The sequence below is a fragment of the Bos grunniens genome, chromosome 13 (assembly GCF_055505025.1).
Source record: "Bos grunniens cultivar Pamir isolate PY7600 chromosome 13, Bosgru_T2T1.0, whole genome shotgun sequence".
Taxonomy (NCBI): Eukaryota; Metazoa; Chordata; class Mammalia; order Artiodactyla; family Bovidae; genus Bos; species Bos grunniens.
Window position 1 is genome coordinate 16,145,769 of NC_141177.1, and position 14,892 is coordinate 16,160,660.

The window sequence follows — 14,892 nt, forward strand, 5'->3', positions numbered from 1 at the left end:
CTGAGGAAACTCAGGCTCAGAAGAGATAAGTGATCATTAAAAGACCAGAAACCAAGACTGCTGCCCTCTCACTGTGTGGCCATGAACAGCTATCCTCATTTTACAGACCAGGAACTAGATGCACTAGTAGCTACATCTTACAGGATTGCTGTAATTATTAAATGAGAATATGTAAGAAAAAAAATATTTTTTAAATTAGAATTCAACTGATCAAGCCTAAACATTCCAAAATGTTTACATCCACAGAGATTCCTGCATGTCTTCAAGGAACAGTAGTAATAACTTATACAATACCACTTACTATGTGCCAGAGTCTAGAGCTAAGCTCTTGACACATAACATTTTATTTATTTATTATAACAACCCTATGAAATAGGTACCATTATTATTCCTACTTCATAATTAAGAAACTGAAACACAGAAAGAATCTTGTTAAGAAAACATAAAGATTTCATCTTGTGGTCCTAATATCATCAGACCCTTCCAAAGCAACTCATTTGGAAAATTAGTATTCCCCACCACTACTTTCATCATTGCAATTCTCAGCTTGAGTAGCCTCTCCTCTTCTCTTTCATTCTAATGCTTGAACCCAAATCTCTCTGATAACAGAAGACAACACTGCTCAACAGATACTTTTTCCTCCATTTTTTTTCCTCCTAGGACGAGGACTATTTAAGAATTTCAAAGACAAGGAGAATTTCATGATGAGTTCAGGCCTAAGGATTTGTAGAAAACCAGTAATGGGAAAAACATGGGTTTTCTAATATGGAACAGAGATGGCTGTCACAAGCATATGGACCATGTAAGCTTATGTTCCATGCAAGATTTTAAGACATTATCAAAATATAGGGTGCTGGGAAGGGAATAGGTCACCAAGATCAAATCACACCAGCCTAACTACATTTTCTCTTCTTGATAATGACTAGACTGGAAAGGCAGAGAAGTATCTTTGAAATTAAGACATGCAACTTACTTGGCAGTATATCATTAAAAACTTATAGATAAGATTTAAAAATCCCTGTGAACCAGAAGGGAAATCTCTTATCATGTGCTTTGTCAGTCTTTTTCTGTTCAATATTCTTATCAGAGTTTCTGATTAGGACACACAGGGCAGGCTCATTAAATCTGCAGTTGACCTAAAGTTGAGCTGCAGAGTTAATATTACCAGACAGAGTAAGAGCTGGGATCCAAAAGAATCTTAAAAGATTAAAAATAATAAGGTAAATCTTACATAAAGAAATTTCAAGTTTAAATGTAAAATTCTATATATTACATCCAAACACCCCAAAATAAGTGTTCAGGATGACAAAGACAAAAGGTAAATGTGTTAAAAAATAAATAAATAAATAAAAGCCTCTAAAGTTTGCCTTGACTAGGTTCTCAAAAACCCAATTTTAATGAAAATACAATATTCTACAGAGTTTAAAGGTGATCACCCTTTAAAGAGGTACACAGTCAAACCAATGCCACTGAAAGAAAAATGACTAGGATAAAAAGTACTTTAAATCCCTGTCATATGAAAAACAGTTAAAGGTACTGGCAGAAATGAATGAGAAAGAACATGAGCATTGTTGGAATTCCTTCAGTGGCCCAGCAGCTAAAACTCTGCCTTCCAATGCAGGGGTGTAGGTTTTATTCCTGGTCAGGGAACTAAGATCCCACCTACCAGGGGATGCAGCCAAAATGTAAAATAAAAAACAAACAAAAGAACACAAGCATTGTCTTCAGATATCCCCACTCTGGAAAAAAAGAATTTCACGATCAAAAGTCTGAATCAGAACAAATGGGTAGAAGTTAAAGCGGGAGAGATTTCAGCTCGATGTAAACACCAAGTTATCAACAATTAAAATGAAATGGGCACTTGGGGGGTTAAAGTATCCCCAAATTAGAGACTAAATAACTTGGTAAATAACTCTTAAAAATGACTAAGCAGAGGGGCTATTGAAATGACTTCCAAGAGTCCTAATGTATATTATACAGCAAGGGGAAAACCACCAACAAGCTGATCTGCATTCTGTAACTATCTCCTGTGTGCTCACACTGTGAGGGGTGTAAAAAGGGAAATGGGGCCTCTACCCAGGGTGGGGAGCTAAGACTACCACGTATCAAATACGACCAGGTGTGATCATGACACCATAGAATTCATGTAGTGTGGCAGGGTCAGACTGAATGAACACAGAGGTGTGGAAAAGCAGCAGAGTAATCAAAGAAGGTTCCACAGAGGTAGCTAGATGTGATGTGAGCAGCTAACAGTGGAGGATGTGGCCAAGAGAAACGCAGGGGAAGCAGACAGACAGGTATGAACACGTGCAGTTCACAGCCACAAGTGGCCAGCCAGCTGGGGCAGAAGGATTGTGCTAGGAAAGATCACAGTTTGAGTGGGGACTCAAGGAGGGCCTTGAACACCAGACCAAAAATTTCACAGCATATGGCAATAAACAGAAATCTTCTGTTTTCAATCACTCACACAGCAGAATAAGCACAGTATCTAAGATGATGAGTTCAGTAACAGAATGCAAAACGAAAAGAGTAAGAGATTGAAAACAGGGAAATCAGACAGAAAGTGAGAAGGGCCTGGACTAGGATGCTGAGGTCTGAGGGAATGGAGGAAATACTTTCAAAATTAAATTCTACCAGACTTGGTCACTGAGTTTATATGGGGAAAGACAGATAAAACAGAGATAAACAGAAAGAGTCAAAATTTTGAGTTTGCATAGCTGGAAAACAGTCATGATACTGACACAAAGCTCTAACTGTGTGGGAACAGAGAAAATTGGTTTTGGATGTTTCATGATGGCTCTTTAGGGCCCTCTTGAAGACATGAGGCATTTTGTAGAGCTGCCAGCAGAGATAAGATGAGCCACCTAGACAACTCCTGCCTAGGTTGAGGGCTACAAGCATGACTCTCTGCTCATTCTGGGCTTATATCCAAACCTTGCTGCCAATCATACTCTCAATGGAATGTCCCATCCACAGGCTAGGATGGAGCAAACTTATTTTTATATAATGCAGAGTCCCAGTGAGAAATATCCTTCCCCCTTTCTCCATATCCCTTTTATTCTTCAAGGTACACATCAGATCTTAGTTTTTAATAACCTTTTTAAGTCCACCCCAGACCATACATGGTCTTCTCTCTGGACTTTAATAATTATTTCTAGTAATTAATCACATTTTTCTGATTTTCCAGCTATCAGCCAAACCTCCACAGTCACTGAAAGCCCAGCATCAGCACAGTGAGCAGGAATGAACTAAAGCAAGCATGCTTCTAAAACTTTACTGAATAACCTAAGCCCATGAAGAACAGAAATAAACCCAACTTTATTGTGCATGCCCCAAGTTCTCTTGGAAAAGGCTCATTTGCATACAAATCTTCTGCAAGCCGTCTTCTTGTGTAGTCAGGGAGTTGTATCTGACTCTGCTGAGATGCCATGGACTGTAGCCCGCCAGGCTGCTCTGTACATTGCATTCCCCAATGCAAGAATACTGCAGTGGCTTGCCATTTCCTTCTCCAGGGGATCTTTGTGACCCAGGGATCAAATCCCTGTCTCCTGCATTATAGGCAAATTCTTTACCGCTAAGCCACCAGGGAAGCCCACAAGCTGTCTTACCACTTTTACTAAGAAGACCAAGATGAGCCAACTCAATATGATCTGACATTCCTCCTCCCTGCTTCTTATGTTCTTCTGGATCCTTGTCCACACTTACCCTTTCATAAGCCACTTCTTCCTAACTGTACCAATTCTACCCAATCTTCTCCATCTGTCTCTTTCAGTCAATAAACTGCCTTTCTTCCCTCTTTCTACTCTGCTAACTAACCGGCCAAACATAAACTTTCAACTCTCTCTGCTACTTTTTCAAGATACCAACCTGTCTCCGTCCCTTCATTACCAAATGCTTGAAATAGGAATTTTCTCTTGCTGCCGTAACCACCCCTGCAATCTGACTTATAGCTCAAACTATCCATTCTCTGAGAGTCAGGTCAACGTGATTTTCCTCAGGAATCTGACTTCCCTGAATCTGAAAGTATTCACTCCCTTCTTCCAACACACCTGCATTCCATATGTACCCCTTCTCTTGGAGCATTTATTCTCCAGCTAATATTACAGATATTTGTGTTCATATCTTATTCCTCCCTATTGGACTAGAAGCTCTCTGGGTGTGGAAACTAAACCTGATTTATTTTTACAATTCTATTACTAGTTCGTAAGAGGATGTTTATAAGTTTTGGCTGAATGAACCTCTAATATGTAATATAAATGGTGTAGCACAGAATAAAAACCACTAAGCTGGAAAGCAGAAGAGGTAATGGTGTAATCGAAATCTCTGGACTCAGCCATCAGAGTGAGGGTGTGGGTAAGGCTCTCCAAGATCCTTTCTAGCTCTAACATGATATGACTTGAATTACTGTCAGCCAGCATAGAAAAACAAGGACCCAAACTTTTAGCCTCAAGATCCTGGTTTCTTTGGTCCAAAAGAACAAGACAGTTTCTTTTCCATTTTATTTCTGGAGAAAAAGTATGCTAAATCAGGTTATGTCACTTAATGTTGAACAACTGGGGAGGAGATGAAACAATACAGGATCACATCTAATCCTGTCTAACTCCTAGACACAATCCCTGTGACGTCACTTTCATACCATGTTAGGGTGGCTTCAGCAGCATCCTTTACTCTCATAGAGGCAGGGTTTGGCTCCTTATCACCTTTGTACTTGACCTCTTGCTCACTGTTCTTGGACTTGCTTCCTGAAATACCCAGTTCCACAATTTCCAGCACTTCCTTAAGGCAATCCTAGAAAAAGGAAAAGCAGATTAGTTTTTGTAATACATCTATCTTATGAGAAGACAAGGAAATACATCCAAGGGTCAATATTGGTTGTGTTTTGGTGGTGGGACTCTAATTTCTCATTTTCTTTGGTAGGTACATATTAACTTCATAATAATTTAATTAAATAAACTTGCCCCCCCCTCAAATTTTTCTTTAAAGATCTAAATTTGAGTATTAAGAGATCTAGATAATAAGTAATGATAAATTCACTTCAATTTTATCAGTCACCATTCTTATAAAATTATCATGGACTATAAATTGTGAAAGATAACTGAAAGAGATATAACAGTAATTCTGCTAAACCTGTATACTTTCATTTTTTTGTTTTGTTTTGTTTTTTTTTAACCTGTATACTTTTAAAACAATTTCTGGTATCCTAATGCTATAAGTCATCATGCAAATGACTAAGATTTAACCAATGGTATTATTTTTATAAACTACATAAAGCTCTGTATAATTTTCCAATAAGCCTGATATCTCTTCTTTTATTTACACTATGCATTCTTTTATAACTGTCTTCCCATAAGAAAAGTATTACAATGGTAAGAGAAAGCAGCCTAGATAATCTGCGTTTACTTAAAATGAAAGAAACATTGTGAAATGAAATTTTTAGCTACAAGCAACCTTTACGAACAAGGTGTTCTCTAGGTTTGCAGCCTGGTTATCAACTTCCCTTTCTGGTCTAATGATAGGTGACCAAAGTACCTTCTGGCCATCTCAAGGCTACCATCCTTTCAAGAAAACACAATCCTGATTGTTTGCAGATAAATTATCCAAAGCTCCATCTTTCAAAGAATTTCTCTATGGGTTAATCTGCAATCAAATACAGTTGACCCCTGAGCAACATGGGAGTTAGAGGCATCGATCCCCAGTACAATAAAAAAATCCACATATAAATTATTTTTTCTTTTTTTTTTTCTGTTTTACATATAAATTAAAGTCAGCCCTCCATATATGCAGTTCCTCCCTATCCACAGCTTCACATGCATGGGTTCAACCAATCACAAATCATGTAATAGTATTTACAGTTTTTTAAAAATTTGCATGTAAGTGGACCCACACAGTTCAACCCTATGTTATTCAAGGATCAACTATATAAGCATGATGATAGTTTTTCAGTTACACTCAATAGGATAAGTGTTCTCCTGAAATATAACAAGTTATATTCAGCTTAAAGTATGCAATATTGGATTTAAATTTAGATATTCTCTTTTAAAAGATATTTTCCCAATATACATTTTGGTTCCTATTTTCTGTTTTAATACCTAGTAAACTAACCTTTTCATCAAGCATGTCGGGGTGCTCTGTCAGCCAGACACAGAGACACTGAAAAGCTGCCACTATCATGGAGTGCAGGTCCCGGGAGTGAAGAGGAGCTGGCCGACTACACTGGTACACAATGTAGCCGCACACAGAACTGATGGCTCGCTTCCGGTCTCCAGAGTCAACCATCACCTTCACCTGAGCATATTCGTTTGGTGAACACAATTAGCCAGGAACCACCGTACCAATTTCAAAGCCTCTACACGGAGGCCCAGCCTTTCTGAGAATATAATATTTCAGATGTACTATCATATACACTCTATAAAAAGAGAGGGCATTTTTCAAACCCTAAAACAGTAAAATTTCATTTTAGCATCCCTTTTCATGCTCTAAAACCTAAACTGCTGGGGTACAACTACTCATGACTGCCATAGATCACAAGAAGAGCTGGCAATGGAACATGTACACATTTTTTTAAGCCCCCTAACCCACCCCATAATGATGCTCTATCGGCTACAAAGTTCTATGCAGCTGTCCAGAGGTATAATTAACATATAGTAAACTACACATATTTAAAGTGTACAATTTGATAAATTTTGGACTAAGTATACACCTGTAAACTATTACCACAATCAAGATGGTAGACATAATCATTACCCCTTAATCTTCTCATGAACCTTTATAACACTTCCCCAGGAAAAAAACCCAAAACTTCCCCCTACTCCTTTTTGTCCCCTCCCTAGGTTACTGCCGATTTGTTTTTTGTCACTATAGGTTAATTTGCATTTTCTATAGTTTTATATAAATAAAATCGTAGAGTATTGTACTATTTGGGGTGGGGGGAGAGTATGGCTTCTTTTACTCAACAGAATTGTTTTGAGATTTATCCAGAGTCTTGTGTATATCAATTTTTCATTCCTTTTTACTACTGAGTAGTATTCCATTATATGGATTACACCATAATTAATTTATCCAGTCATCTGTTAGACATTTGGATTTTTTCCAGTTCCTGAGTATTACAAATAAAGGTGCTATGTATAAAACTTTGTAAGAGTTTATGCTCTCTTACTTCCTAGGAGCAGACTGATTAGATCATATGATAGGTGTATGTTTAGTTTTTTAAGGACCTGTGAAGTGTGAGTGAAAGTCTCTCAATTGTGTCCAACTCTTTGTGACCCAATGGACACATTTTTTAAGCCCCCAATGGAATTCTCTAGGCCAGAATATTGGAATGGGTAGCCTTTCCCTACTCCAGGGGGTTGTTTTCTAAAATGGTTACACCATTGAACATTCCTTTCTCTCTCTTTTTGTATACGAAGATCTGATCTAGCACCACTGGACGAAAAGACTATCCTTTCTCCTTTTAATTATCATGGCACCTCTGTCAAAAATTAAATGTCCATACACACGCAGATCTATTTCTGGACTCCCCGCTCTATCTACGGATCTAGTTATCTAATCCATTCCAATACCAGACTGTTTTGATTACCACAGCTTTATAGCAAGTCATGAAATCAGGTAGTGTCAGCCCTTTATGATTTGGGAGGTCTAGACAGCACTCCATTTAGGGTTAATTATTCCTTACTACTGCAAGGGTACTGACGGTCACAGTCAACAGTACCTTGCTCTCAAAAACCATGTGGTCCTGCACGTTGCACAAATGGCTGTTCTTACCTCCTATATCAGTAACTGCTCCTCACAAAACTATGGCCATTACATCTATGCTTGAGAATCTTTGAGGTAAAGGTAAGCTCTAAGTGGTGGTGAGAACACCTCAGGTTTTCTTGTCTATTTTGCCTTTCATGACTCAGGTAAGTCACAGCCTCTGCTCACCTGTCCCCTCATCTATAAAATGAGGGCTTAAAGTTTACCATCTCAGACAACATCACCTTATGCGTGTATATCACCTTTGTGTTTACAAAGTGTTCTACGTATTTCATTTCACTTCATCCTCACATGACCAGATGTTACACACAAGATGATCCTGCCTATTTTACAGATATGAAAATAGTTATATGCTAGTGAAGATTCAGAGAAACTGGAACCCTCCTACATCACTGGTGGAAAGGTAAAGTGATTCAGTTGCTGAGGACAACAGTTGGGCAGCTTCTCAAAAAGTTAAATACAGAATTACCATATGACCCAGCCATTCCCCTCCTAGTTATATAACCAGAATAACTGAAAATTGGCATTCAAATAAACACATGTACATGTATGCTCACAGCAGCACTACTACTCACAAGAGTCAAAAGGTAGAAACAGCTCAAATGTGCTACAGAGGAATGAATAGACAAACTGGTACACAAATATGATGGAATATCATTTAGCCACAAATGGAATGAGATTGAGACTTTTTCCTACAACATAAATGAACCTCAAGAACGTATTTAGTGAAGAAAGCCACATACAAATGGTCACAGGTTATATGATTTAATTTCTATGAAATATTAGAATAGGTAAATCCACAGAGAGAGAATGCAGACTGGTGGTTATTAGAGATAAGGGGAAAGGGAGATCAGGAAACACTGCTAAATGGGTACAGGGTTTCTTTTGGGGGTGATAAATGCTTTGGAACCAGAAAGAGGGGGTGGTTGCACAACACTGTGAGAGTACTAATAGGCACTGCATTGTTCACATCAAAAGGTTAATTTTATGTTATGTGAATTTCACTTTAATAAAAAAAAAGAGAGAGAGAAATGCAAATGGACACCCAACTCTAAGGTTCCACAAAATAGATAAACAGTTGGGAAAGAAATCTGAAAGTACAGCCAACTTTCATTTATCTCTGATAATGGAAGATGGGAAGAGTCACAGGTAGGCCCAAATGGTGTATTTTAGGATAAGTTGTTCTTTCGTTGCCAAATCTGTATTTATTTGTTAAAATTAGATGATTGATGATCTTATAATGGCACAAAATGTCATGCTGAAAATTTAAGGGTATTATGAATAAACACAAAATCAACCGGTGTTCTATCATTATGTGCAAATAAAGAGCAAGTATTGAAATGTTTCCTATCATCTAACAGCAAAAATATCATTCACACTCTTTGACCCTATTAAACAGAAAAGTAAAGATCATTTTGTAAAATCTCACTTGGAGGCTCATTTTTGCACACTTTGGATATCAACTGTGATGAGTATAATCAAGACTGCAACACCGACATGAAAGGGGTCAGGAGATACAGAAAAAAGAGCCATACTCCAAGGCTGCTGGGCTAAAATAAAGGGACTGTCATCTCACCTTTGCCAGTCCAGAGAGGAGCTCCAGAGCTGCCAGTGATATGCTCATGTCTTGCCGCCACTGGGAATTGAGTCTTTGAGTGACGAGATGAATGCTGCGAATCAGGAGCCCAGCAGCTGAATCTGTATTAAGAGCTAGGATATAACCCCAATGCCACATCCCACAGGGAGGGAAAACAACTAAGCATTAGTAACGAGAAGCACAGCATTCCACTAGGCACAGACCACAGCAGCCACAGTGAGCATGACGGGCACCCACACAGTGTTATGCTCCCCGCCCCACTGGCCTGAGCAGCTGAGCCTGACTGAACAATGGTGTGCAGGGCACACACACTGGACCAGAGCAGCTTCTAGCTCCCAGCTCAGGTACTCTCATACAGACATCCACTGGGATTTGAAAGCTTCAATATCATTCTTATAACAGTATAAATCTCAACATTTCCAAATTAACTCACAGAGTTACATTTAAAAAAAAAACAATGAAAAAATCAAAAGGCTATCAATTATTTCCTTAGAATTTTATAGAGCAAGGAATTCAAATTTCAGAATCTCTTCAGATGCTGGGAATTATCCTAAAGCATCTGCTGAAATTATTTTCAGGGTTCATATTGTCAAAAGTCACATGCAATGCTTTTTTAAGCAAACTTTAACATTTAATTCTCTGAGACAACTTTAATACTCTTAAAAAATTAAATAATCAAGTTACTGTGTTTTTATGTAGCCTCCAATTCTATATTTAAAAGTAATTACTAGTCAGTTAATAATAAATTAGGACAAACTAAATTGAATTTATAAAGGAAGCTTTAGGGACATTATACCTGTCGATCCTATCAGAAAGAGGGCAGTGACAACAGAAAAAGGAATGATCATTAAAGAGAGACATTCATGCAACACTAACACAAATCTGGATTTCTTAGTAAAAACTATTTTATGACATTACAAGCAGAACTCACTAACACCAGTTCAAAATGCTGAAACAAACAATAACCACTTCGAACATTTATATTAGAACACATATAATAATGCAAAAATTCTTTAGTTTAAACGTGTCTTAGAAGCAGGAAAAATAAACAAATTTTCACCTATATTTAAACACAAGCATAATGAATAAAATAACGATTTAAATAACTTCTTCATAAATGCAATATTTAAATGTGTTAAATAGCCACATAATGACCTTATATATCTGACAAGCTGAAGGATATTTATAGCAAACTTAAATCACTGAAACATGCCTGGACTCCTGGGCTTATAAACTCTCCAAATGATTAAAACATTAAACTCCATCTAAGAAGCTAGATTTCATTCCAATCTAGTTGGATTAATAATCTTAGATTCAATACACCACTAGTATTTATGCATAAAAACATAAAGGCACCCACAAACTCAACAAAACCCAGAAAGCAACTGGCCACGGTAAAGGACATTATGAATAGGATGCTCTACTTGCAAATGCTTCCTTACTCTTTGTGACTGAAGAATCTAACTAGATATAGGGTATACAGGCTTCAAACACAAAGGCAGACTCCTTTGGGTTGCCATCTAATGCATAAACCATTACCCATCCTCATGACACTGCAAAAACTGAAATACTGACTGATTCTGCCATTAGACTCTGAGGCAATGCCTAAATCCTATTTGATTCTGAATTACTAGCGCCTGGTACAAAATTCAGAAATGTTTCCTATAAATCACTTATAAAATCTAAGAAACTATCCAAAATCTAACTACTAAAAACTGTAGCGCTAAATTTAAAAGATCTGTTTTCTTTTTCATAATGTTTTAGACTAATAGCTTCTCTGTTATATTAAGTACATAAAAATCATGAATATGAAAATCTAGTTTAAAATTTCTCTGCTTGTTTTATATAGCTGGGCATTAAAAGTTTTTCTACAACTTTAGATTAAAAAATAAAACTAAACTAAACTAAACATGGCTTACCATAATCTCTCAGGAGAGCTTGAGCAGGTCTTTCACTGTCAGGAGTTGTGGGTTCTGTGCTTCCACCACTCGCTGAACTAATACCACTATTTGTGCGACTGTGACTCTTGAAGTTATTTTCTCCACCACCCTGGTCAAAAAAAAATGAATCAAATATGCAAATATGGACAGAAGTCAATTACTAAAAGCCATGCTGGTAAAATGGAACATGCCAGCTAAATAGCACAAACTGAAACGTAGATAAAAATTGACAAAGGATTAAAACTGTTGTGGTGTTTTTACATAAACACCATTTACTGGTGGTATCAAGGGTCTGATGATTAGAGGCTGCCCATTCTGGAATCGTCTTTGCTGCTGTTTAAAAGGATCAGACTTTTTCCACCTTCACTGGACTTCAATAGTTAATGGTTCTGGGTCTGTAAAGAAATACCCTAGTGCCTCCCAAGCAAAACTTCAGAATAGGAATACATCTTAAAAAACAAAATGCAAATAAACAAATAACAGTAACTTTCCAATGTTACATAAAATACATAAATAATAAATATATGATTAGTATATATAGCATATATTAGTATATATATATAGATAGATAAAGATCAACTGTTATATGTACAGGAGCTAATGAAGGTATCTGCTAAAGACTTCCCTCATCTCCCCTACAAACACAATTCATTTTATCCATGTAAGATGACTGTTATTAGCCACCTACTGGGACATGAACATAATTTCCTTAATAATAATTTGATCACCCATCCTGCATCCACTCATCTCACCCCAGTATACTCGGTTAATTCCTCTCCCACCAACTGCCTGCCTCTATTCCAGGTAGAGGGATCACACATCTTGCAGACAGAAGTAGGGAGCACTGGAGTCTCTGGAAAGTACTTCTGATTTAGAAGCACTGGTGCTTTGGGGAAACCTTCAAACTTTGGTCTAGAGGAACAGAAAGAGCAGCTGAGATAGAAAAGGATAAACTAGATGCTGTTTACAGCAAACAGTAGATCTACTACAGATACAAGGAGTCACAGAGTATGGGAATTTTTCTGATTATTCAAGCCAATTCACCAACACAGCAAAAGACATAAAAGCTTTAGGTAAATACTGTCCAGGAGTAAAGACACTGTTTAGCTGGAATTTCTCTCCTGCAGAATCTCTCAGGGACGTGATGAGACACCGAAAGGTAAGAAACTTCAAAACAGATAATATTTCTAAAAGGACCTGCTGAATCAATGAGCTGAATCTACAAACAAATGCCTTTAAGAACACAAGGACAGATATTTTGGAATATAATTTACATAAAAACAGAAGTTGATATTCTCTGACTAATTACATGTTGTATGCTTCTTACCATCTCCATTTGGCAACCAATGGCTTCTAAAAGTGCTGAATCTTGAACAATATTTAACATTGCCCCTGAAACAGCAAAAAAAATACATTTAAATACATGACAAGAATATGAAAATGGACAAAATATCTCAATTAACAGCAAAGACAAGAATATGATTTTAGCAGAGTATTCCTGGAAATTCCATAAGATAAAATGACCTAATTCTGATCTGCCCCCCAAATTTTAAAATGACATTTTTCTAAAATAAATCTGAACGTCAAACTTTGTTTTGTATAAAAACATGACCAATTTTTAAATTGGTGTAAAAGACTAGATGTAAACATCTCAATTTCAAGGGTAATATAAACTAAGAAAAATATTATGGAACATTTTAAAACCAGATTCTGATCTTTTCAGTATGAAATAACAAAGTGAAAATCCACAGCTATATCTTTCTGACCAACTGCTTTTTAAGAATGCTTTTAGGGCTTGCCCACTGCATATTCTGAAGGCAAGCTGCATGTATTTATCACCAAGAACTCATAGCCCTAGAAACTAGTAAAGAAACAAGATGGTGAACCCTGCACTCTACTCATGCCAGTGGGGGAGTGCGCCCATGCACTATGGATAGAAAGAACAGACATAGTTCTGCCAAACTATGCAAGAGTGACAACTGACTCTTCCTTGGAACATACAAGGGGAGCTTCCACAGAACAAGGATAAAGCAGAACTAAATACTCCATCAACTGTAGAAATTATCTGATTTCAAGTGATACGTGTTTTGAACAATCTAAAAATCTACAACGTGGAGGCTCTCTCATATTGAGATTTAACCTCTGTTTATTAAACTCCTTTCCAAAATGAAGGATTTACTCTTCTATGTATTCTCCCTTCTTGCTGCATAACACACTATAATTACGGGGCCCACTCCAACCACTACTGTCCCCATAAATTCTCCAGCCTTGCTGTTTCCCCTCCTGAAATGAAATCCTAACCTCACTGGTGCCTATTCAAATCCTGCCCTTTAAGATCCAATTTAATTTCCACTTTCCCCTACGAAGTTTCCTTGCTCTTTCAGTTTATCCTCTCTCAACACTAAAGACATCCAACATGACATGCAATCAGCACTGCCTTCTGCTGTTATCTGAGTACTCTGTGAAGGTGTTTCAATCTCTGCAATGAGACTTGCTCAAGGATAAAAGCTGTGCAATTTGCTTCTTTCTCCTCAGAGTACCTGTACCTAGGACCACGCCCTTGGATTTGATTAAAAAACAAAAAAGTACAGTAAGAGACAGCTGCAGTAACCAAGTTGAGAGGTGATAAGGGTTTAAAATATAGAAGTGGCCATAATGATGAACAGTCATTCAAAACAGTATGATTAGAAAACCAATAGGAAACAATAAGGGAAAAGGGAGGAGGAAGAAACAGCTACTCCTTAATCTCCTTTTGGCAGGTTCTGTCATGACTTCCACAATTACACCCAACTCCAAATAGCCTTGCATGTACTAACGGGCAGGAGGAAAAGGCAGAAGTAGAAGTAAGGATGGCAGAGAGGAAAGGGGAGAAAAAGGGGACACAAGGAGAGAGGAAGGGCAAGGGCAGAAGAGAAAAACAAAGAACACACAAAAAACTAAGCCAACATGACCTACCAAGACAACTGATGCGTTCCTTCCCTCATCTCACCTCTTCAAATTTTTTTCATGTTTAAGAGCAAACAATTCTGCCTCTGATTAAGATTTAAGTAGGGCTGTACTTCGCTTAGGTTCCTATCACTGACCCCCTGCCTCAAGATGCCTGAGATCAACAACAGCATCTGGGTTTCCACTTGCAGAAAAAATATGTGAACACAAACCTAGTATCATCTGAGTGTTGTTGGGGTCCGTTTCCGTTTGCAAGGCACCTATTAGTATATTCACAAGTCTCAACTTCAGTGACAAAAAAGTTATTGGTTTATCATAAGAAGAGCTGTCATCATTACTAAACTTTCCTTCCAGGACTACCTGCGGAAGAAACAAATAACATTTAATATCACCTGCTGCGGCACACTACAGTCCTGTAGGAACTGCTACAGCGGACAAAGGGAGGATCAGTCCAATGAGCAGGGCTTTCAGTCTGACTGATAGTAGCCACCGTGCTAAATCTATTACACAACATAGGGGATCAGACACACCAGGCTCTCACCACGTGAAATAGTAGAATGGCTGAGTGACAGAAGGAATACCTTCACAAATTAACTTTGCTGATTCAGCTGAAATTATCTGAAATTTTTAAGAAAGTTCCTGTTCCATCTTAAAAAT

The 14,892-nt window shown here is 37.6% G+C and overlaps 1 protein-coding gene across 14 annotated transcripts in view; it reads right to left on the minus strand.

Annotated features, from left to right (window-relative positions):
- The window catches only part of RALGAPB (Ral GTPase activating protein non-catalytic subunit beta), a 93,680-nt gene that overhangs the window by 28,932 nt on the left and 49,856 nt on the right, over positions 1-14,892 (minus strand). For 9 of the 14 annotated variants that reach the window (XR_015139048.1, XM_086331872.1, XM_086331875.1 and 6 more), the window contains 6 exons: positions 14,448-14,595; positions 12,617-12,681; positions 11,269-11,398; positions 9,329-9,462; positions 6,103-6,285; positions 4,637-4,788 (listed from right to left, as the gene is read on the minus strand). Coding sequence is in view for 13 of the 14 variants with exons in the window: in XM_086331872.1 (XP_086187998.1) it covers positions 4,637-4,788; positions 6,103-6,285; positions 9,329-9,462; positions 11,269-11,398; positions 12,617-12,681; positions 14,448-14,595 (812 nt within the window). In the remaining variant the exon portion in view is untranslated. The remainder of the gene's footprint in view (positions 1-4,636; positions 4,789-6,102; positions 6,286-9,328; positions 9,463-11,268; positions 11,399-12,616; positions 12,682-14,447; positions 14,596-14,892) is intronic. The other 5 variants (XM_086331879.1, XM_086331874.1, XM_086331881.1 and 2 more) reach the window with 1 other exon arrangement.